Source organism: Pogona vitticeps, chromosome 1 (genome assembly GCF_051106095.1).
Source record: "Pogona vitticeps strain Pit_001003342236 chromosome 1, PviZW2.1, whole genome shotgun sequence".
Taxonomy (NCBI): domain Eukaryota; kingdom Metazoa; phylum Chordata; class Lepidosauria; order Squamata; family Agamidae; genus Pogona; species Pogona vitticeps.
Window position 1 is genome coordinate 147532306 of NC_135783.1, and position 25480 is coordinate 147557785.

The 25480-nt window shown below is 41.6% G+C and overlaps 1 protein-coding gene across 6 annotated transcripts in view; it reads left to right on the plus strand.

The window, feature by feature from the left end:
* The window catches only part of FBXW11 (F-box and WD repeat domain containing 11), a 105335-nt gene that overhangs the window by 37466 nt on the left and 42389 nt on the right, over positions 1–25480 (plus strand). The window contains exon 1 of one of the 6 annotated variants that reach the window (XM_020793651.3): positions 9239–9343. The exons of the other annotated variants lie outside the window; for them this stretch is intronic. Within the exon in view, the coding sequence (XP_020649310.1) occupies positions 9338–9343 (6 nt within the window). The 5' untranslated portion in view covers positions 9239–9337. Of the gene's footprint in view, positions 1–9238; positions 9344–25480 lie in introns of those variants that run through there. 6 annotated transcript variants of the gene reach the window in all.

The window sequence follows — 25480 nt, forward strand, 5'->3', positions numbered from 1 at the left end:
GTTCATAAGCTCTTTTGCACATGTGGCCTGGATGTATTATTATTTCTCATGCTGGGATCCAAGAGATGACTAGAGCTTGATCCCTCAGTTTAAAGGGGAACTTGAGTTGTGAAAGATATATACACCTAAGACCAACGTACTTTTTCAGGCTTCTCTATCTCACGGCTTCACCCCTGTGTGCACGTGCGCGACTCTGCTCTCCTGTGCAGTGGGTTCCATTGCGACCGGGACCTAACACGATCACTGCGTGGAGAAAGAAGAGAGCTGCACTGAGAGAAGAGGAATTGTACACATGTGCATGCCCAACTTAGCGGAAACCTTGTCTAAGATCCTCTAAAACAGTGGTGGCGAACCTTTTTGGGCTTGCGTGCCCAAACTGGGGGGCGGGAAGGGGGCAGTGTGTGGCAGTAGTGGTGGTGGCGGAACCGGAGGTGGTGGCGGAAGGGGGAATTGCCTCGAGACCCCACTCCAGATCCGCCACCAGCACCAGCTGCTCCAGATCCTGACCTGCCGCCTGTCTGGGCACCAGCACTGTGGTTGCAGCCGCCTGCTCAGGTTTGGCTGTAGGGGAGGGGGGAGTAGCTGTGGCACGCGTGCCATAGGTTCGCCATCGCTGCTCTAGAGCTTCTAACTGGAAGATACAAACCTGGGCTAGTGAGACCTGCTCAACCTTTGACATCTTTATATGTACACCCGTTGAGTAGCTTTTTGGTAACAGATGTCAATATTTAGATGGTTAATGGGAAAAGCAGTTTGCTTCTTTCTTCTTTCCTATTTACAATAGTGCATATTGTTACTGTTTTTATTTGCTCCTCTGCTGAGATCAAGGTAACAGACATGGCTTTTCTCATCCACAATTTTTCTTTGTAGTCCTTTGTGAACTTATCTAGTGAGTTTTATGCTTGGTAGGATGTGATTTTCAGAATTCTAGGATTTCAAGCCCCCGTAGGATAGTTCAGTGGGAAGCTCCCACTATAGAATTTAATGGGCAGTGAAACTACCCTCCCCATAGTGCCCTAGGGGAATTCTCAGTGAGCAGTGGGACTGAGAGGGAGCTTGCTTCTTTTTCCCAGCTGAAGCACATGGAATAAAGCAGACAATTGTGGTAGAAATACCTTTCTTTTGCTTTCTTTTCTCCTCCCAGGTGATTTCTGGGACTGGACGTCCTAGAATTCTGAAAGCTCCTTCACTGATGTTCAGTGGGATCTTGGAGTAGATATCCTAGGTAACTTGTTTAGCAGTATAACTAATATGCTAGTATATAGAGAAAATATGCCTAGGGAATAGTCTTACTTAAGTGTTGTTGGCTATAATATTGAAAAGTGTTAGCGTCTCTGCTAGATGTATTATTTTCTGAAATGAATAGGAAATATTTATTTAAAAAGCATTCTAGATTACATTTCACCCACAAAAATGGATTCCATAGTGGTATGCAAAGTTAAAATGACCATAACCTATATGGAAAAGAGTAATATGCCATGATAGTTGGAGGGTTAAAATTCATAAATCATCTCAAAAGTATAGAAGGAACAATGGCAAATAAATTAAAATTAAAATACCCATGTGGACAAGTAAAAATGTTTTATCCAGATGTTAAAAGAGTACAGTGTTGCTCTACCAGAATCTCCCTCAGAAAGAAGTCTCTTGTCAGGGCAGTATTACAGAAAATAATTTCTTTATGACATTATATTGGAGTTTACAAAAGTTAATTATGTTGGACTCAGAATCCTCTGTTCACTATCAATTGAAGTCCCAGAAAGGTACCTTTTTGAAACTTAGCTTACTAATGTACATCTGTTTCTGAAAGCACTTGGGGAAAGTCTGGCTGTGTTCTGAATGCATGGGCTGGATTACATGGGAAGAGACACTCCTTTAGGTATTTGGGTACCAAGCTGTTATAAATCTAATTTAAGACCCTAAATATCTTCTAATCCTGTCTCCATTTCTGTCACTGATCCTGTTGTTAACCCATTAATCCCTACTCTAGATCCAACTACTAGTTCTGCATTGCCTCCCAGTGTCCAAATCCTGAGATGAAAGACATGTTTGCAAAGAAGTAATGCCAAGCCCATGTGCTTTTCATTGGGGTCATAGTGTGACATTAGGAATAGGTTTGGATGTTGCTTTAGATAAGTTTTTTTTGTGAATATAAGACTTGCAATGAATAGCAGTACAGTACTGTACTCTGTTGGAAGCACATTTCGTTCAGCTGTCCACCGTTTCCCAATACACAATAAGGAATGGGCTTTTTCACTTTCCTCATATCGTTCAGAAAACTACATCAGTTTAGGCAGTGCTGATTTCCTTTGGGTACTAAATTCCATTCTCTCATGAACCAGCCAAGACTGTAGGGCCACCAGTGTTACTAGTTTCACTGGTGTCCCCAAAACAATATGATTTCCCGTTTTTTAGCGAAGTTGAAGTTTGCTGGCGTGGAAAGCGGTTCTTTTTTGTCTTCAAGACAAAATATTTAGAGGCAGGCATGACAAGACATTAACATTTTTAAAGTATGAAGAAGGGCAGGTAATGAGAAAGCATTGGTGAATCTGACATGTTTCTCCTGGTCACCTTTACTGAGAAGTAGGGGTGGTGAAGAGAACGATAGTAAGTTTACTTGGAAATCATAGCTGTAGGCTTGCATCTGGCTCTGATTTGGGGGGCCCTTGGACCAAAATAGGCAGATAGGAAGGGAATATCTCCATGCACTTTCTGGATGAGATACATATTTAAAGTGAGAAAGAGAACTTCTGAATATTGGTGTTAAGAATTAACGGTAGTGTGGAAAGATATCCAAGTGCTGTTAGAAATCTTGATTCTTTTCATTAAAAAATTTGCAAGACAACCATAGTTTCACTGTTTTGCTTTCCATTACTGGTTAATATCCTTATTGAGCAATTTATATATTGTCCCATTTCATATCTGAACACCCCTTGGACAAGAATCATGATAGTTCTGCAGTTTTTGATGTAGTGCTTGATATCGAATAAACATTTTAACTCTTAAAATAGTAAAGTACTTCTAACAGCAGATCATTATGTGGGCTAAATCCAGAACAATGAGTTGCTTTTATTCATGGTTTCGAACTTGTGTTATAACAATGTGTTATAACCTGCTGTTCTTCCTTGGTGCTCTAATGACCTATATTTGCCATAGTAGTTGCGTGACAAAACTAGGTCAGTTTCTGTTTCACTTCTTAGTTCCCTTGTCCCATTTGAATTGTGTAACCTCACCTCCTGTGTTTATGCTTTTTGCTGTTGTTGTTCTGTACATAACTTCCAGAGATATTTCTCTCCAGTTGTAAAATATAAGTGGGAAACAGAAGACATGCTTTTGGAGAAGCTGGTGTTCTAGAATGATATTCAAACACCAGTAGTCAATGTTCACTTAATTTAGATACATTGGACCATGTGTTCATGAAGTATTACAAGAGATGAAGTAATTAAAATTAGCATTTTTTCTTTTAAAATACAGTGGCAACTTTCAAAGGTTGACGGTCACTTTTTGTGCTCCAGAGAGCACACAAATTCAAAGACTTTTGACGAGTTCCTCACATGATTGCTTTAGATAACTGCAGAGAGCATGTTTTAAAACAGCACTTGGTATTAAGTTTGAAAGCCTCTTTACTGGTGCCTGTGTCATCTAGATGGCTGTTGACTGTGGGAATCAGGCTTTTTTGTGCACTCCTGTCTCCTGCTTACTTGAAATGAATATACTTTCTCCTCAACAATATTGCCCCATTCCATAGGCTTGGTATCCTGGGGTCCTTCCTACTGCAATCTATTGGCTGAAATCCTGTTATACAGTGACGGAAATGGTGTAATTTCTGGAAGCAAATTGCCATAGGTTAAGAAATTGTCATAGATACTATCTATTACACACTGAGTCACATAACTCAGAATGCATCAAATAATTCCCATTGAGATGTCTTAATGCATGACACTGTGCATGTAGAAGTTTATACTATTTGTATAACTACACAGCTGGATTTCAGCCAACAGTTATTGATGACTACATTTTTATTTATTGTAAAATATGTGTGGAAGTATTTCTGTGTTGTCTTGGTTCTGCTTCCCCCATGTTCAAATCTGAATTCAGGGAGTGCAGGCTGAAGCTTGATAAAGTCACCTGTAGATGGCTTATCTCATTTGCCAATCTGTTCCTGAAGTGACATGTTGATCTTTGAACTTAATCAGTTGCAAAGCTAAAAGGGAAATACAGCAGCATTTCAGTAAAAGCTCTGTCCATATTGTCATCCACCACCATCCATTTTAGATAGCTTAGAAACTTAGGGAGAAAGAAATCCCTTTCGGTGTAAAGTTTAGCTTTAAGCCTCAGCACTTTGTATTGTGCTGTACTCAGCTATTTTGACAGCTTTTCCCCACTTAGTACCCTCCAGATGTTTTGTGTGTCAGCTTCTGTAAGCTCCAGCCAGCATGGCCAATGACAAGGAATGTTTAGAATCTGAATCTTGCTAAAGATACTAGCAGTAGAAGGCTGTGCTATGTATGGAACACACAGTGTTGCAGTTCATGTTGGAAAAGATAGGATGAAATTCCTACCAACCCATGAAGCTGAGTAGATTTCAACCTGGAAATAAAATTAAAGTGTCTGATATACTGTACACTGCATTGAACTCCTTGAAGAAGAGGTGTTATTCAGTGAAGAAAAGGCTGAAGGTTGGAGGTCCAAGTGCTTCTATTGTGTGGTACTGAAAGGATTTTAGACCTCTCCCCATTCTGTCTTTCTCCACTACAAAAGTGACTCATTTCCTACAGTTTACAAGAAAACAGAAAAAAAGCTATATAAGGAAGGTTTAGTCACCACTCTCATAGAGGTGTGATATATTAAGATTAGTGCTCAGTACATGCAGTTCTTTTCTGCTTTGAAGACTTGATTAGATTTGTTAATATTTATAAAATGTATTTAATAGAGTCTGTTTAGATGGCTGAAAGTAGTATATGTGCTTTTCTATTTTTGTTACTTCAATGTAATGGGGCATCTTCTATTCTGATATATATGTTTTTTATTTTGTTTTATCAACACAATGCTTCATGAAAGCTAACCTTATTCATACCTGCTTGGTCTGAATCAATACAGTATCAGCTTTCTTTGGAGGGCTCATAGATGACGTGCATCATATGTGTATGAGTGAGAAGAATCCCTTTGGAGAGGAAAAAATGTTACTGTGTTTCCCCTTCCATTAAGAAGAAAAAGGAAACTGACCAGTGCTCCTTGAGAGTTGCATGGCTTCATTGTAAGGCGTTGTAGGAGGGCTAGCCTTGCTGACCAGTAGGCTCTATAGAGAGTGCCTCCCAGAGAACAACATTTAGGTAAGGAAATCTACCCTATAAACTTCTGTTTTCTGGCTGCAGTTGCCAGAATTCTGGCTGGGGGAATTCTTGGTGAATTTTGGAAGTTGGGAGTTCAAAACATTGAACAGTCCATTCCCTATTTGTTTCACTGAACCCTCCCCATCTGGTTCTCTCCATATGCATATCTTTAAAAATCAACTAAAAACGTGGATGTTTCGGCAGGCTTTCCCTCCAGTTAATCCCTGATGTTTTCCTCTCCTCTCTTCTCTTATTGTCTGCTTTCCATCTTTTTGAATTTGTTTATTATGTAATAATCCTTTTGCATTTATCTGATTTTTTATGTTGTAAGCCACCTAGAGTGGTTGTAACTGACCAGATAGGCGGGATATAAATGAATGAATGAATGAATGAATGAACGAACGAACGAACGAACGAACGAACGAACGAACGAACGAACGAACGAACGAACGAACGAACGAACGAACGAACGAACGAACGAACGAACGAACGAACGAACGAACGAACGAACGAACGAACGAACGAACGAACGAATGAATGTGGAACTGTAAGGTCCATCAGCCCTATTTGGCATTGGCAAATAGTTAGAGATGATGGGAATTGAAATCCAGACCATGTGGATTCGAGTAAGAGTAGTCATCTGCATAAGTTGCTTGTCCCAAGACCCTCATTTTCACTGTAGACAAGGAACAAAACCAGTTTCACTTTGTAAATAACGGAAATACAATCTTGTAAAGATAATTATAGCCACTTTTTGATTACTTGGATTTGTAGGACAAAAAAGTTTACATGTATTCTTTGTGAACAAATGGCTGTTCTAAATACAGTGGTGCCCCGTATAGCGAGGTTAATCTGTTCCGGATTAACCTTCGCTATACGAAAACATCGCTGTGCGGGTAAGGAAAGCCTATTGGAACGCATTAAACTTAGTTTAATGCGTTCCAATAAGCGTCCAAACTTACCCCTCCAGCGATGTTTTCGCGTCCGGCGGCCATTTTGGAGCCGCCGATCAGCTGATCTGCGGCTCCAAAATGGCCGCGGATGACCCGAAATGGCCCCCCGCAGCGTTTTCGCGACCTCCGTAAGCAAGGGGAGGGCGCGAAAACACTGATAGGGGCCATTTCGGGTCATGCGGCGGCCATTTTGGAGCCGCCGATCAGCTGTTCGGCGGCTCCAAAATGGCCACCGGACGCCCCAATCGTCGCAAAGTGAGTGCGGCGATTGGGGCAGATCCGTATAGCGATCCCCAAAAAGGGATCGCTATACGGATTCTTCGTTAAACGGTGCGCTCGTTAAGCGAGGCACCACTGTACATTCTCCTATTGAGTTCATTATTTTCAACGTTGGCCCCTACTTTCTAGGCCAGAATACTATTGGCCATATTCCTATAGTCCTGCACAATTATTTGAGGTGAAATATGCAGGAGAAGGAGGCACCTGTTTCTTGGACTGTCTGTCACATGCCTGCTCTTCTCTTGATTGTGCAGTGGATCATCTGCATGGTATATTCCCATGTATGGAATGCATAGCCTGGGAAATGGGAAGGCTACACCATTGCATGCATGGATTTTAGCCATTATGGGTAAAGGACCAAGCTACAAATGTATCATATTTTAATCTCTACAAATTTGCTAGGTGCTGTTACTATGTATCACATTTAAAATGCCTATACAGTGGGGGCTTGACTTACGAACTTAATCCGTATTGGAAGGTGGTTCTTAGGTCGAAAAGTTCGTAGGTCGAATCTGCATTTCCCATAGGAATGCATTGAAAACCATTTAATCTGTATCTGCTCTTTTCTGTCCATAGAAACTAATGGGAAGCTGCTATTCTGCCTTCTGCCACTAGAGGGGGATATTTTTTCTTTTTTCCCTTAGGTTCAGGAAACGGAGGAAGGCAGGGAACAGTTTGCAAAGCACTTTAGAAATCTTTTTTTTCAACGAAGCCAATTTTAAATCATGTTTTAAAGTATGTTGTGCTGATTTTTTCAGCACAAAGACACACAGGCAGGCTTTTTAGGTGCTGAGCAAGCCTCCCCAAGCCTCTTCAGAGCCAGCCGATCAGCTGATAGGCAGGGAGAGGAGGGTGCAGGAGGTGGGGAAGCACAAAATTGCTGCCAGGCTCCCTTCTGGTGTGGGCTTTTAGCTGTTTCCTGCTCTTTTTCCTGCTGTTTGGGGGCTACCAAGGCGTGGTAAGTGACTTTCTTTTATTTATTTTAAAGTTTCTGACCCCTTTTTCCCCTCCAGAAGCCTCTAAGGGGAGGGGGCACTTTTTTTCCTGTTCGTAACTCGAGGGAAGTTCGTATGTCGAGTCCTTATTTCCCCTATAGGGCGGGTTCATAAGTTGAATTGTTTGCAAATAGGGTCGTTCGTAAGTCAAGACCCCACTGTAGTATGGGGGAAATAATAATGCTGATTTAGTTTACAGGGTTGTTTTGCGGAGTACACATATATACTATGCATGAAGTACTTGAGCCACTTTAATATGCACATTCCTAGGATTATATCAATGTTTTCTTTCTCTGATGTAACAGGGGAACTAGATATGTGCGTATTTATAGATTTTTTAAAATTACAATTTCCATAATTCACAGAATTGTACAGGTCTGTGTTTTTGGAGTGCATCTACTTGGGGAGTTAGGGGAGTTGTAGTCCAAATACCCAAATCCCAAAAATGTTCTTGGAGAGTTCTGATCTGGCCATAGCGACACATGCTTTAGTTACATCACATTTGGATTACTGCAACACACTCTGTGTAGGGCTGCCCTTGGAAAGTGTTCGGAAACTCACACTACTGCAGTCAGATTGTTAACTGAGGCTGGTTACAGGGATCAAATAGCTCCCCTATTATAGTAAGTCCATTGGCTGCTGATCTGTTTCCAGGCCCAATTCAGAATGCTAACTTTAACCTATAAAGCCCTAAATGGATTGTATCCAAGCTATCTAAATGACTGTGTCTCATTTTAGGAGCATGCTTGAGTGTTAAGATAATCAGAGGAGACCTTCTCTCAGGCCTACCACCTTCACAGGTGCATGGGAGATGTCTGTCTCTGTCGCTGGTCCCAGACTATGGAACTCCCCCCTCCTCCTCATGGGAGGCCAGGCTGGCCCATCTTTACTTTTACTTTGCTTTTAAATGTGTTTTTAGTATTGATTTTATTTCCATTTTAATATAACATTGTTCAATTATTTTTAAAGATTTGTATACTTTTTATAAGTTTTTGAAAATGGTCTTTTAATGATTTAAGCCACCCTGGGTCCTTTTTAAGGAGAAAGGTGGGGTAAAATATTTTAATTAAATAAAATAAATAAATTATTTAATTTACTCTTTAAAAGACAGTACCAATGTCCTTTTTGGGTTTTGCTGAAATTATATATGAGAGTGGCATTGACATTTACTTTTGGTATTGAATTAGAATGGCCCAGTGAAATGTTAATAAGAACAGAATTCTGTCCCTTGTACCATGGAGTTCTGAAACATTTATGTATCTGTTCAGGAGTATCACTGGCTGTCTTTCAGGATCGCAGTGGATTTGCAAGGCAGGAAAACTGATTGACATGAATGCTACTGAAATAAATCTAAAATGGAAATTGCACTGACAAAGAAAGAAATTGTCAGGTTTTCCAGCACTTTGTTGGCATGGTACTACTTACATTGAAATCTGAATTGTTTTATTGACTTTAGACATTGGTGTTTCGTAGCAGGAAGTAATTGTTTTGCTCTGAGATGCTGGAGATCTTCCGTGTGTCATGTGTAAAGGAATTAAATGAAAGTATTTGCAGTTCGAAGTACCTATATATGTAAGCTGCCTTAGACTCCTAGGTAACAGGACAAAAACAAACAGTTCAAAGTTCTGATTTACTATATTTGCTTTGTTTTAGACTTGTATCTGTGTCCTGTTGTTGAATCTTGTCAAAAATTAGTATTTGAAGAGCAGGAAGCCTGCCAGTAAGGAAGAGAGGATCAAAGGGAATGGGAGACGAAGGAACAGAAGCACAGGCAAGATAAATGAATGTAGGTTACCCAATATTTAACACCTGATATTTTGAATTAGAACCATTGTCGTGGAAGTGAAAGCTAGACTAAAGTTTTTTTCATCTTTCAGTGTACATCCATTGGCTGAAATCCTGTTGCTTTATTATACATGTTAAAGGCAAACAACATAACATTCAGTTGCTTCTAACTGGCAATTAATGAATCCCTGCTGTGACTCTTGAGTGCATGGTTGGTTCTATATGCTTCTAAGAATCGCAGCAACAACTCATTAATTGCCCACTAGAAGCAGCTGCATATTATGCCATTTTCCTGCTGGGTGCATAATGAAGCACTAAGATTTCACCCAGTATATTTCAAACCCTAATTCTTAGTGCAGCTTTGCAAGTTTCCATGTTTGTCCACAATAAGCTTCCTTAACATACCGTATTTTTCCGTGTATAAGACGCCCCATGTATAAGATGCCCCCACTTTTCTAATCCAAAATTAAGAAATCTAAATGGGGTTTAGCAAGAGTTGAAGGGAAAGGGATCAAAGCACTGCAGGATAACTTTGATCCCTGCTTTCCCCTCCACTTGTTTTTGTTCTCTCCTCAGCTTACCTCCGTGCATAAGACAACCCTCAATTTTTAGTCTAAAGATTTTAGACAAAAGTATACATGGAAAATATGATACTTTCCTAAAGCAACCCTATATCAGTAAGTTGTATCGTAAAAGAATGGAAAGTAGATTTTTCGATGCCTATCTCCTTGGAGCTTTATATTTGGAAAGTGTGCCTTTTTTCCTGGTTGTCAGGCAACCACTGAACAGCAGCCAGTGTGGCAGGTAGCTGTTCCATTGAGGCATACTAAAGGACGAGGCCAGATGTGTTTCCATATAGTGTCAGTGTACAAGAACAGAGTGTTTTGGGTTTGGACTTTTTCCTAGTACCAGATGTCAGAAACACTTGGTGTAGTTCATGGTTTTTGTGACTCAAACTTGTGAGTGCTGCAACTCCCTGTCTCTTGTGGGTAACAGCAGTGTTCAAATGAATTCATGAGAGCTAAGGGATAGAATGAGAGGACAAGATAGGTCACTAATTAATAGAGGGAAGGATTGCAAGTCAATGAATGGGTTATGGATAAGACAAGGAGCAGGTAGGAGATGGAGGGGATCCCCCGCGTAATTTGCTTGCAAGATTGTTATTTGCATACTGTAAGTTTCAGTATTTGACAAATTGCCTTTGACATCCCCATTAATCATAATATGAATATGTGCATTCTCAGGCAGCACCTCCTACTATATAAACATTAATACAGTGGTGCCCCACATGACGACGATAATCCGTTCCAGGAAAATTGCTGTTAAGTGAAATCATCGTCATGCGAAAAACAATTCCCCATTGGAATGCATTGAAACCCATTTAATGTGTTCCAATGGGGAAATTACCTTATCTTCCAGCGAAGATTGCCCATAGGGGAAGCCATTTTCTGAGTGCCGATCAGCTGTTAAAATGGTTGCCCTGCGAAGCATGGGTCCAGAAAACACAGGGCAGCCATTTTGCGGAGCGGAAAAATGTCGTTTTGCGAACAAATGGTTCGCGAAGCAAGGACCTAATCGTCGTCGAAAGAAAATCCCCATAGGAAACATTGTTTTGCGATTGCTATAGCGATCGCAAAAAAGTCATCATGCAATTTCGTCATTCTGTGGGGTTGTCGTCATGCAGGGCACCACTGTATTTTGCATTGTTGCTTTTTCTTATACACATCAAATGTCTTGTATTAATACCTTGATTCCTTAATGTACTCCCTATTCAAAGCCATTCTTTTGATAGAACCCTTTATTAATCCCATTTAGACCTAATTTATTCTGCATATTGTATGCAGAAACTTGCCAGTGTTTCCTTCTGTCACTTCTTTCCTCCTGTCCCAAGTTTTTGTAATAATTCACATAGCAACAAAGGGGTTCATCGTTCCCATTAAACATTGAGAAAGTGATAGTTGGAAATAGGAAGCATCAACTGTGAGATAAATCAAATGGAACCTTGAATTACTTGGGCTCCAGAACAGTGGTTGGATCATAATAAATGCTCAGAGACAGGGAGCTGGGTGCTGGAAAAATCCCAGATGAATTCGACCTCGGCCCAGTGGAGCAGTTGCTATTTTCAAGATTCTCTGTTCCCCTCAGTTATCTGTGCCACTGCCCATCCCATTCAGGAGAATCCTCTGGCCCTTAGAGACACCTTTGAAGAATAGTGGCTGCCAGTGAGATTGGAGGTCAGTTTCCACAGGCCTGGCCTCATTATGCACATATTTATCTTGATCCAACTTAGCATTTGCACATCAGCATTGTAAAGAAGCAAGAGAAAACCATGTTTTTAGAATGAAAAATGCCCATGAGGTTAAGGTCAATTATTCAACACATACTACTGTATCATCAAGAATTAGCGATAAATTAGAGTATTTTAGCCTGAAACATAGCCACCTACTGTGTGTGTCACAGTCATCATACAAAGTAAAACGGGGTCTGTAATGAATGTATAGTGGAGTTGATTTTATAGAAATTGTTAATTGAATATGATTGTAGCTTTTGATTAATATTAGTGTGGGCTTTGAAACAACCCCCACCCACCCTTGTTTTCTCCTCTGACTTGTAACATTTGGAACAGAAGAGAAGGAGACAGTGGTAGTTTTCTGAGTGGTGAGGCAAGATCCAGTGGGTCAGAAAAGGGAGGTTGGAGCTCTACCCTCACACAATATTTGCAGCAGTAAATGTGTTCAATATGTGTGTGACCATTTGATATTTATAGCATACAAAGTGAAGAATTCTCAAAGGTGTATTTCCATAGAGACACAAAATTTAAATTCAGATCTTCCTCCCTTAATGTTCACTTTTATTTGAATTTATGTTGGTTAATACTGAAGCACTTAAAACACACTTATAGTGTAAGTGAACACTATATCATTATTTGTTTAAAGTTCGCTGTTCCACATTGAGAATAGATTATTATTATCATAGATTTGCTTAACTTTGTAAGATGTTCTGAAGAGGATAAAAGTTTAGAGCTCATTTTTTTTTCTTTGTAGAACTCTAAAAGGGTATATAGACATTTGATTATTATTGTGTCTACCCTTTCTGGTGGTGCTTCAGTTACCGTATGTACTTCCCCCTCAGTGCATTTGAAAGGTACAATGATGCAGTACAGTGGTGCCTCAACTTACATATGTCCCTACTTACGACAAGCTCTGGCTGCAAAATTTTGCTTCTACTTGTGACCGGAGCGTCCGCTTACAAACAGAAAAAGGCAGGGGAAAAGGCAGGAAATTCAAATGTCTAACTGTAGGTGGTGACGAGGCTGCTTCTTTGTAGCTCTTTCACACCAGCAGTTAGAGAGTGTGCTTGGGAGGAGGCTTGGGCCCTGCCTCGCTTCTGCTTCTGAGTGAGCCTGTGTGTGTGTTTGCAGGGAGGCTTCGGGTTGCCTGGTAAGGTAAGGTGCTGTTTTCTACTTTTTAAAAACTGTTCTTGTTGTTTTTGCAGCGTGGTTTTGGGATGGGGGGGTTATGTTTCTGTGCTTTGATTGTTCCTGGCAGGTTCCCCCCCCATTTCCAATGGATCTTTGGGTTTTTTGTTGCTTTTTGGAGTGTTTTCCCCCCATTTCTGATGGGTCTTTGGGGTTTTGTTTGTTTGGTTAGTTTTCCCCCCATTTCTGATGGGTCTTGGGGGATGTGGTTGCTTTTGGGGTTTTCCCCCAATTTCCAATGGGTCTTGGGGGCTTGTTTTGTTTTTTGCTCCCCCCATTTCCAGTGAATCTTGGGTTTGGTTGCTTTTTTGGGTTTTCCCCCATTTCTGATGGGCCTTTGGAGGCTGGTTTGTTTTTTGGCTCCCCCTATTTCTAATGGGTCTTGGGAGGGAGGGTTGCTTTTTGTTTTTCCCTCCATTTCCAATGGATCTTGCATGCTTCCTTTGCTTTTTCCTTTGTTTTCTTTGCATTTCCAACCTGGTCCATTTGTTCTCTGTGCATTTCCAATCTGCTGTATTTGTTTTCTGTGCATTTCGGATGGTCTTGCACGCTTGATTGCTCCCCACCCCTTTGGCTGGAAGGGATTAATTGCATTTCCAATGAGTCTTGCAGTGATTTTTTTGGTGATGTTTTTCTTCAGTCAGAACGGATTAATCACATTTCAGTGCATTCCTATGAGAAATGGTCCTTCGACTTACGACCATTTCGAGTTACGCCCATCTTCTGGAATGGATTATGGTAGTAAGTCGTGACGCCACTGTATTTTCATCTTTGAGTTGGTTGACAAAATTCGTAAATTTTTGATAATTTGGTTAGCAGCATGTGAAGGTCGTAAGATATGTTTGGACTGTAGGGAAGGTGCACAGTGCTATAAACATGACAAAAGTAAAAGTAAATGTTGCTAAGGCTGATCATATAACTTCATTATTTGGAATGTGTACATGATCCGTAATAAGAGATTATAGGAGGTGCAGTCTGTGACATCTGGAGAGATACCATGTTGTGTCCCTTCTCTAGGCACAGTTCCAGCATGCTGTCATAAGTATGCTAGCATCTCCAGTTTTGCTTTTTTGAGAAGTTGGTCGGTGTGTGGATAGTTAGACGTTTTATCCGATGTAAGCTTCTTTGAATATATAAAATGTTACATAGTTTAAAGCAGGGGTCTCCAAACTACAGCCTGCGGGCCATATCCGGCCCACCTTGCTGTTTTATCTGGCCCATTCCCTTCAGCCCATGGGTGGGCTCAAATTGTATCCTCCTCTGATTGAATTGTTGATACAGTGGGGTCTCGACTTACAAACTTAAGTCTATTGGAAGGCAGTTTGTAAGTCGAAAAGTTTGTAGATCGAATCTGCATTTCCCATAGGAATGCATTGAAAACCATGGTTATGGGAACCATGGAGAAAAAGCAAGGCTACTGAGAAAACAAGGTGGAAATACCAGGAGAACTCCAAGGTGTGCAGAAGCAGGAAAAAAATTGTTAGGGTAAGTCTAATGGGACAACACATCCAATCATTCTAGCTAGGCCTCAGCAAGCTTCATTGGAGCAGAAAACTGTATTTCTGGTACATATGAGTGTGCACTGACAGGATACTATGGAAGCAGCAGTATGATGAAACATGCTGGAAAAGAGATTTGGCAAACAGCATTATAGCAGGTCCTGCTTGTTAGAATGGGCAACATTCATTTCTTTCCCTGTAGCCCTCCATATTCACCAAGATCTGATCCTTTGGATATCCAAAAAAAATTTCTTCATTCGATGGGTATGGATGCTAGCCTGAAGGGGGAGAGGGAATCTACTGTACCAGCTGATGTATATACAGTATTTGGACACAACCTGCAGTATTTTAATAGGACAAACACCGGAGAAACCGCAAACACACAGCAGAAGATAGAAGCTGCAGATAGAAAGATAGCAAATTTCACTCTTGGTATTTTTGGTTTTATTTTGAAAAGAACTTTCAGATCGATATTTGACCTAAGACATTTACCCTTGTCTTTTGAGTTCAAGAGTTGGCAAATGTTTTGTTCCTAGTCATTGTCTCTATACATTCACACTAGTAGAGTCTGTGTTTGTGATTTTGATTTATATAATCATGTATAGTTTCTGAAATAAACGGATGTAACAAAGTAATGAACTACAGTTGTGCATATAATTAAAAATGTTATATACATGGTCATAAATTACAATGTCTATTCTAGGGTGCAGTTGCTTAAGGGATATGCATTTGCTGTGGACAAATACAGAACCAATGCAGACCACTTCATATAGAACTGGGAAGAATCTGATTTGAAGAATGGATGTTGATTTAGTGGTACACTATTTTGTCTTGTGAAGAATTGCTCTACTTCTCTCTGCAACACTTCATAAGGAAACTCAGGGAGAAGATTAAGGGCTGTGATTGACAGATCTAGCTTCTAATTAGAGGAAACTTGGGCTTTCCAATTACAGTGCTTTAGGGATGAACACTGAACTAAAGTATCAGGGTTGTTTCATTTCTTCTACTGTATACCATTGCTAGTTGTCATTTTTAGGAGGAGGAATATTTTAAGAATGCTCGTGGAGTGTCTCAAATTTCATGACTTGTGTTACCATTGCCTATTCCTCAACCTTTTCTTATTTCAAGTATAAGTTCCTGCAATTAGGAGTGAGACTTTAGTATTTAATAGACTTTCACCCACATAATATGGTGGGAACTCTCAGGCCAAATTATGGGGGAGAGAGCTGCATAGTATCATGAGGGTGAACAAGCCCTCTACCTGCATTTGGTTTCTTTGCTGTTCTTCTGGTCAGTTGCAGAAAAAGACCTTGTTGAACTGTAGGGATCGTGAGATTCCCTGAGACTTGCAAAGCCTAAAGGGAGAGCAACTTCTGACAAAGTCTGCCTCCATGCACTTCTGTACAAGCACTGAGAAACCAGTTTGGATTCTGAGATTGCTGCTGAAGTAGTAAAGTAAACTGGGGTGTCTGTATGGGAGGGTGTAAAGTTAGCTGGGGAGAATTTGCAAAGATTGACAAGTTACCCACCTGTAATTGTAGTTCTTCGAGTGGACCTCTGTGATTCACACCCTGGGTGATCCGTGCCTGCACAGAGCCTCATTGGAAAGTTCTAGAGCTTCTGCAGTAGCAAAAAACACATTAGAATAAGACGCCCCCCTGCTCGTATAAGTACCTTGCTGCCAAGGCTCCTCTTTCAGTTTCTTTCAACCACCACATTGAGAGCCTCATAGTTCTGTTTCTGTGAGTAAAAGAGAAAGAGAGTTTATTCTTGATTCCTTCCTGTTATCAATCTTATTTATTTCCTTTAAACTTTTAGATCAAATTCATTATCAGAGATTTTTTTTCCCTTTCTACTTTGCTTGGCCTCCGTCCGCAGCACCCCCCCCATCATTGTTTTTTCTCCTCAAATTATTTTTTCCTAGTCATGGCCCCTTTGAGCTCATTTAAACACTGCCTGGTCTGTGATAACAAAATACCACTCTCCGACGGCCACACCAAGTGTCTTTTTTGCTTGTGAGAGGCAGACCAGACATCCTCCTGCCAGCATTGTAAGAACTTTAAGCACGGAGTCCTTTGTTCTCGCTTATCCAGATAAAAAATCTTGTCTTTGGGAACAATCCCTTCAACCAATCAAAATGGCCCAACCTCCTTGTAAGGCCACCTCACAAACCAAAGCAACGGAGAAGGCTCTTTCTGAAGCCTCAAAACAACATCCATCGACCACACCATCCCACTCCGACGGTCCAGCCACTTCATCTAAAACTTAAAAACCAATAAATCAAAGCGCTTGATACCGAAATCCTCGATATCGGAGCCCTCCACTAAATGTCAAATGTCCACCAAAGCCTCTTCGGATCCAGAGCCTTCTCTGCCTAAAAGACCTAAACAGCATAAATCTAAAGCTGCAGTCATTTCTCAGCAGCTTCAACAAACCGCCAAATCAAGCTCTATTAGTTCACCTTCTGACGATGATGGAATCCCCTCTCATCAACCCTTCTCCCAGTCACCGGAATGGGATGACAGAGTCGATCAATTAACGTCATCTCCTCACAGTCCTCAACACTCTGTTCTTTCGAGCAACCCTTCCGTAGTTGCTTCACCTGACAGAGTCAACTCCAAACAACAACTAGAGACCATACCTTATTTGGTAACATCTGATCGTCCACCACAACCTCCTCAGAGACATCGGCCCCAACAGTCCCCGGAGCCGTCTATTTCATCACGTGTGGCTCAGACCCACGTTCAGCACTCTCACCGTGTTGCCATATGCCCCGACCAATGCTCAGCCGGACACACCACAACCACCAATCAGCCAGTTGCTCTATCCAGCTTAGCCATACCTTCTCATGGTGGTCCTTGATCTCAACAGCCATCATTGTTGAAGCGGCCATATCACCGTGACCCACATTAACTCCAACCTGCTCCTTACCTGGCACTTAAGACCCAGCATAGTAGAGCAGTTTTCTTCTACATATGAGGCTTTTACAGCTCCAGCCTCCTGATATTTTCCTGCTAATCCAGACGAGGGAAATCATTCCTCTCGCTTGGCATCTCCAGCATCTATATACTCCACTGCTTTACCAGCTTGTCAACAACCTCCGTTTCAACATCACCAAGACACAGGCTCCAATATCGATGATCCTCGATATCCATCCTGGTCCATGGACATTTGTCCTGTCCCTCTATCGACGCACGATTTCCGTGGCCGGCAGAACCAAGCCATGAAACTTGACATCACTCTGACCCTGAATTTGACATTGACGTTCAACCATATCAAACGATGTCCATGGACACTCGGATGACATCTCTCGATATCAAAAATCGACACCGACAAATGCCCATGGACATGCCGACTCCATCGACATCAAGCCACAAATGTCAATACTATGATGCTCAACCTATTGACACCGAAGTCGACTCCCGACGCGATCTTGATTATTCCGATCACGGATCCAGACCTCCGACATGTCAGTATTACTTACCTCAGTAGAGGAAATCTGACCTTGTCGATGCCGACCCACTATCACTGGTGGAAGACTTCCAAACGTATGCCCATGACGTATGATCTGTATGGCTAAGTCTCTCAATCTCCAAATCCACTGTCCTTCGACAGAACCGGTCAATCATCTGTACAACCCAATCTCTAACGATACAACTACTCCAGTACACATCTCGATGCTTCTGTCTCTACTTAGCACTGCTCAATGATCCTGGACAAAACCAACCTCTCCCCATACCATGTCTAAACGAATCGATAACCTCTACAGGGTCCATGATTCTGGAGCTCTATTTCTTCAAAAACAACCAGCTCCAAACTCTATTGTTGTCAAAGCCTAACAATCCAGATCTCGACATCGACAAACCCTCATACTATAAAATAAAGACAGTAGAAGGATTGACTCAATGGGAAGATGGCTTTACTCATCAGCAGCGTTCATGATGCGTGTCACTAACTACCAGGGAGCCATGGGTGCATATCAACGTTTCCTTTGGGACAATACGTCAACCTTTGTCAAATCTTTACCAGAGGACAAAAATGTACTCGCCCAAACCTTTCAACAAGGAGGTCTTTCCATTGCCAAACAACAGATGCTTTCTGCTAGGCACACGGTAGATGTCACAGCAAAGTCAATGGCCACTTCAGTAGCCTTACAATGTTTCTCTTGCTAAGGACAGCTGGCCTGGCTGAGGATACCCACACACATATTGAAGACCTTCCATTTGATGGGGCAGGGCTCTTTAATGCTAAAAGTGATGATATTTTTGAAAATGTGTGAAAGAAAAGATCAGCAGCTAGACATTGGGGAGTTTATCCATCTTACCAACAATGCCCCCAACAAAATCAATGGAAATGACCATACAACTCATCAAAAATTCCAACATGATCCTCCAAAACAAACATCTTATACTGTACAGCCTATTTCAGAAATCAAAGAAATAAACCCCGCCAACAGTCCATTACTAGGCGTAATGACCGCAAGCCCAAACATCATGTTTGACACTCCCATGACCGAGATCGCACAAAACTCCACCCATCCTGCCCTCTGGAAACACCTACCTGTCTGGGAATCCATCACTACAGATGTCTGAGTACTGTCCATCATCCGCGACGGCTACCACATCCATTTCTCCCAACTTCCTCTGGCAACACACGTCATCACTCCACCATCTCCAACCCTACAAGAGAAAATTAATTTTCTCCTCAAAGATACCATACAACCCATCTCACAACACAACAAAGGGGTTTTCTCTCACTATTTCACCGTACCCAAAAAACGATGGAGGTATTCACCCTATCTTAGACCTACAAGTTAATCAAATACATCATTACCACAACATTCCATATGGTTACCCTCAAATCACTTCTCCCTTTACTCCACAAAAGCGACTGGTTCACTGTCATAGATCTCAAAGACACATACTTCCATATTTCCATACATCCTTCACACAGAAAATTCCTTCAGTTTCAGCTAGGATCACAAGCCTACCAATTCAAAAGGCTTCCTTTCGACCTTGCAACAGCTCCAAGAGTATTCACCAAGTGCATGGCACTGGTAGCTGCTTACCTCAGGTTGCAATAAATTCTCATATTTCCATATATCAACAATTGGCTCCTCGTAGCTCATTCCCATTGCAAGGCCCAATGAGACACTCACTTCACCCTTACAATTCTTTGTGATCTCAGTCTCACTTTCAACAAACAAAAATCAAATTTGAAACCTACAAAGATTATTCACTTTATAGGTGCATGCATAGATTCTACACAAGCTCGTGCCTTTCTTCCTCCAGACAAGAAAGAAAATCTTGTCGCATTACTTCAAGTTTTCACCCCTCATGCGATGGTACTTGCCTTGACTGTGCAACGTGGACTTGGCACCATGGCCTCTATGACTTCAGTAGTGCAGCACGTATGTCTCAAGATGAGATCTCTTCAGTCATGGCTTCTTGCCCTCTTCAACCCGCTCACACGACTGTCCTCACACTCTTTTAAGGATCACCCCAGAACTCTCCTCCCAACTTCACTGGTGGCATTTTCCTCCCAACCTATCCATCGGGCATCCGTTACGACAGCCATGGCCACAAATACAAATCACCACTGATGCCAGCCTCACAGGCTGGGGAGCTCACTGCAGATCTCTCAGAATTCATGCCAAGTGGTCTTCTGGAGAGAAATCACTTCACATCAACAAATTAGAGCTGTTGGTGGATATAAAAGCTTGCAAAACTTTCAGAAATCTCCTCGCTGGCAAAATGGTACAAATTGCCACCGACAACACCACGGCAATGTACTATATTCTGAAACAAGGTGGCACCCACTCTTCAAGTCTCCTCTATTTAGCAGTCGACCTCTGGGAGTGGTGCCTAGAACATCATATCTGCCTCACAGCTTTACACATTGCCAGCTATACCAATGACTTGGCCAATCTACCGAGCCACACCAACTCTCAAGCTCACGAATGGGAGTTAGACCAGTCAGTTTTTCTTCACCTATGCAAACAATGGGGCAAAACAACTTTCAACTTCCTCGCCTTCCGTGTGAATCGGAAGTGCAAACGATGCTGCCCCCGAGCCAGCATTAGCAAATACTCCCAAAGAGATGCATTCGTTGGCTGATGGCCCAAGACCCTCACCTTTTTCCGCCATTCCGGCTTCTCCACAAGGTTGTGGTTCACCTTCAACAAGACAAACCCGATGCCACCGTTATAGCCCCTTGGTGGCTGAGATGACCCTGGTTTCCAGTCCTTCACAATCTCTCATCAGACATTCACCACCTCCCTCGCCTGCCCCATCTCCTCACGGGGAACAATGCCCAAGTACTCCATCCGGACTTACCTGTTCTGCACCTGGCAGAGTGGAGGATTCTTCCTCACTATTGAACATCCTTCATCAAAGAAGCCGTCCACTATAAAGGCTTACCTGTATAAGTGGAGCAGATTCAGATCTTTCACTGAAGCTTCGTCATTGCCTTCTATCAACCCATCACTTGCTACTGTTCTATGTTTTTTTTTGCTTCATCTCAAGTGTAGCGGCCTTTCCTGCTCTTCCTTGAGAGTTTACCTCTCCACCATAGTTTCTTATCAGCTCCCTAACTCCGGCAGCTGATTTTTTCAAGCATCCAACATTGAAATGTTTTCTTAAAGGTCTATCTCATATCTACCCAGATACCCACCTGCCTTCCCCGCAATGGTCACTAACACTAGTACTGCAACAACTTACTAAAACTCCTTTTGAACCTTTAGCTTCAACTCATTTATGGCTGCTTACCTTTAAAACAGTTTTCCTTGTCACCATCACCTCAGCTTGACGAGCTAGTGATTCAGCAGCCTTCCGTCACAACTATCCTTTTTTCCCCCTGACAAGTCAAGAAATCCATGGATATTTCTTTCCTCCCCAAAGTTGTATCTCAATTCCATCTCTCTCAGCTGTTTTTCCTTCCTTCCTTATTCCCATCACCATCCACATCTCAAGAAAGAATCCTCCATACTTTAGACATTAGGTGAGCCCTTGCCTTTTACGTCCAACGCACCCAATCTTTCAGGCGTTCATCTCAACTTTTCATAAGTCACCAACCACCTACTAAAGGTTGCCAGGTGACGTCTCAGACTATTTCTAGATGGGTCGCTTCAACCATTCACCTCATGTATCAGCTGACACTCAAACCAGTCTTGAAGGTGATACGCCCTCACTCCACCAGAGCAGTGGTGACCTCTACGGCATTCCTACATGGCATACCTCTTCCAGACTTCTGCGCCTCTGCCACCTGGGCATAGCCGTCCATTTTCATCTGGCATTATAGACTTGATCTCCGGCAGAGGTCTGATGCGACCTTTGGACGTGCTGTTTTAGCCTCTACCTTGGCGTGACACCCTGCCTCCGGGTAAGATAGCTTTTTAGTTACCCAGAGTGTGATGCACAGAGGCCACGAAGAAGAAGAACAGGCTACCCACCTGTAATTGTAGTTCTTCAAGTGGACCTCTGTGATTCACATATCCCATGTGTCCTCCCCACTGTCACACCATTCTGCTTAATGTAGCGGTGGTTGACCCAACTGAAAGGGGAGCCTTGGCGGCAGGGTACTTCAACGAGGTGGGAGGGGCCTTATTCTAATGTGTTTTTTGCTACCGCAGAAGCTCTAGAACTTTCCAATGAGGCTCTGTGCAGGCGCGGATCACCCAGGGTGTGAATCACAGAGGTCCACTCGAAGAACTACAATTACAGGTGGGTAACTTGTCAATCTTTGACATTGACAGGCAAAATTTGCTAGCTCTGTCCAATAGTTCCTATTCTCCTAAAATACTAAGATTACATGTTATACCACTAAATGTGCTTCTTATTTAAATAAATTGATATGATGGATATTTTTTTCCTAGCAAGAGTTAATGCTATGCTCTGCAATCCTCATGGAAGGGTGCTCCCAGGTTTGCCTCACGGCCAGATACAATGGTGCCTCGCTTGACAAGGATAATCCGTTCAGCGAAATCGCTGTAGAGTGAAATCCTCGCCAAGTGAAATAAAAAAGCCCATTGAAATGCATTGAAAACCCCTCAATGTGTTCCAATGGGCTAAATACCTCAGTGTCCAACGAAGATTCTCCATAGGGCAGCCATTTTCCGATGCCTGTGCAGTGAAAAATCCATCCTAAAGCACAGTGGGGAGCCATTTTACACAGCGGGCGGCCATTTTGAAACACGGTGATCAGCTGTTTTGATTGTCGTAATGCGAAGAATCGGTTCCCAAAGCAGGGAACCGATTGTTGGGAAGTGAATTTTGCCCATTAAAACACATCATATGTGGTGGTCATGAAGAGTAGCGAAACAATATTGGAAAAGAGTACACGCTATGTTGCAACAAATATTGCTCTGTAAGGTGCCATTAACTCCAGAATTGTTTCTACTAAGTATGATACCTGATAATATAGACAAGTCAGAGGAATATATAGTTATATATATTGTTACTGCAGCCAGAATTCTATATGCTAAAAATTGGAAAAATCCGACGGTACCGAATCAAGAAGACCTTATTGAAAAGATATGGGAAATAGCGGAAATGGATATTCTATCAAAAGTGATGAAGGACTGTCCCTTGCAAAAGGCAACAGAAAGATGGGATTTATTCAACAAATGGACTGTATCAACAGGCAGCGTATGAATAGCATGTATTGAAATGAGAACTTAAACCTAGAAGGCAGAAAAGAATAAATAGAATAATTTGAAATTTTGATATGGCAATAGGTATAGAATGGATGTTAGCATGTTATCGTCTCTCCTGTTCCCGATTAACTCCAATTTCCCTTTTCCTTTCTGTCACCCCTTCTGTTAAAAAAACACATTGTTTTGTGATCGCAAAAGTGATTGCAAAAACCTCATCGTCAAGCGGATTTGTCGTTTAACAAGGTAATCGTTAAGCGAGGCACCACTGTACTATGTTCATGTAGTCTGTGGTGCATATGCTTCTGTACTGTAATTTTTACAACAAGGTACAGAATATTGTACCTTATTCTGGTGCAGTTTTGTGGTAGACCTTTTGGAAATATGACTAAATGGGAATAGTTCTGTGGTTGTTAACATTGCAGATTTTTCAAATAATAGATATTAATCTGAAGATGTTGAAAAAGATTCAGTCGATGCAATATTCAGTTATATAATGACTCTTTTGGGTTTGTTGTCTAAGTGTGTGGATTCATTATCAATTGATCAATATATATTTGCAGAATTATTGTTGTTTCTTGCATGCAGAATGAAGTTGTATTTCACTGTTACATGAATTCATTTCCATCTGTTCTTCAGGCAGTTTTATTTACTGCATTGTTTTTTCTGCCAGTACTAAATGCCATGCTTTCTAGATGGAGATTTGCTCTTTGTTTTTGTATGTCTGTTCAGAGAGCAATTGTAGAATTTGTATTGCAGATACCAGGGCGTCATGCAATGGTAGTGCTGAACCACATTTCAACAGCACTTTTGTTGGTGATCAGGGTGAATTCTTATTCACAGTGTATGTTGTGAGGGGAGAAAGTCAACTGCCCCCCAGCTGCATCTGCATGCCAAATGTTGGCACATGTGGATGAACTAACTGTACAATCAAGGACAAGGAGTCTCTGAGAACACTTCTGCCCAGGACAGACGTGCACCCTTGGTCTTATATTAATTTTTGCTCCAAACAAACACATTAGGGCTTGTTTTCAAGGGATGTTTTATTTTTGTTCCTGTATAGCAATCTACATTTATTCAAATGCAGTCATGTCATCATCTTCTGGTTGCTGCACAATGGTGGAGGGCAGGGTTTCACTTAACTGGGGCTTATTTTTGGGGTAGGGCTTATATTACCAGCTTCCTGAAAAATCATACTAGGGCTTATTTTCAGGTTAGGTCTTATTTTCGGGAAAACGGGGTAAAACGCAATGTACCTTCTGCTTTCCTCTGTTTTATAGTGGTTCTGTCGTTCTGCTATGCTTAGCTACATTACCTAAAGCCAAGGCTGTTAAACACATTATCCCAGTAACTCAAGGAAATAGGCTGGTATCTCATCTAAGTCGACACTGTGCCTGAATACACTGAGTTCCCACTGAATGCATTCAGTGTTCTATCCATGTCGTGCTGGCTCATGTATATGAGTTCTTGCACAAAATGAAGAGTTCATCAAATCTTTGTACTTTGGTTTGCAGCTTCTGGACTACTTTTGTGTCTTTCTGCCATTATAAATATCCCTAGGATTTTTCCACATTTCAGAACAACTCAGTAAAAGAGTCCACCCTGGCCTGGTTCTCTTTTATAGTTTGGATTGCAGCGTTAATCAGCTTTGGCCAGCATGACCAGTGGTGTTGGGTGCAAAACATCAGGAATGCTGCATGAAGCCATAGACACACACTCCATCCATAAGTGTTACATCTCCCCATCTCTAGAATTTATAAGAATTTTACATAAGTGTCATGATTCCTAGTACCCATTTTCCTTACAGTTGCATGGTTGCCCAATAAGTTTTGATTCTAGGATTGTAATCATTCAGCAAATTTTCAGTAACTTTTAACAGTTTGCCTCATCTTTAGCTAGCAACCTATATCCTGCTGCTCATGTGTTGCCCATCTGGAAGCGGGAAGAGGCTGAAGCTGAACCAAAATAAGAGTACCAATTGAAAATGGATTTTCTAGTTGAGAAAAAGTAGATGTCATTTTTTGTTATTTCCTTTATAAAGTATGCTTAGACAGAGGTGGCATCCAACAGAGGTGTAGGAAATGTCAGACAAAGCATTGTACAATGGTTCCTCGACTTACGAACTTAATCTGTATTGGAATGGTGTTCTTAAGTCGAAATGTTTGTAAGTCGAATCACCATTTCCCATAGGAATGCATTGAAAACCGATTAATCCGTTCCAGCCAAAGAAAAAAATCACCAAAAAAATAAAAAGAACACAGCAAACCCGGTCGGAAGGTGCTGGAGCTTTAAGAAGAAAAAACCCTCCAAAAATAAACAGTAAAGCCACCTCAGTTGGTGAGGCTTTTAGGAAGGAAAAAACCCTCCAAAAATAAACAGTAAAGCCACCTCTGTTGGTGAGGCTTTAAGAAGAAAAAACTCCAAAAATAAACAGCAAAATCACCAACAACACAGCACAGAAACATACCCACCCCAGCCAAAACCCACCCAGAGCAGTTTTTTAAAAGGAGA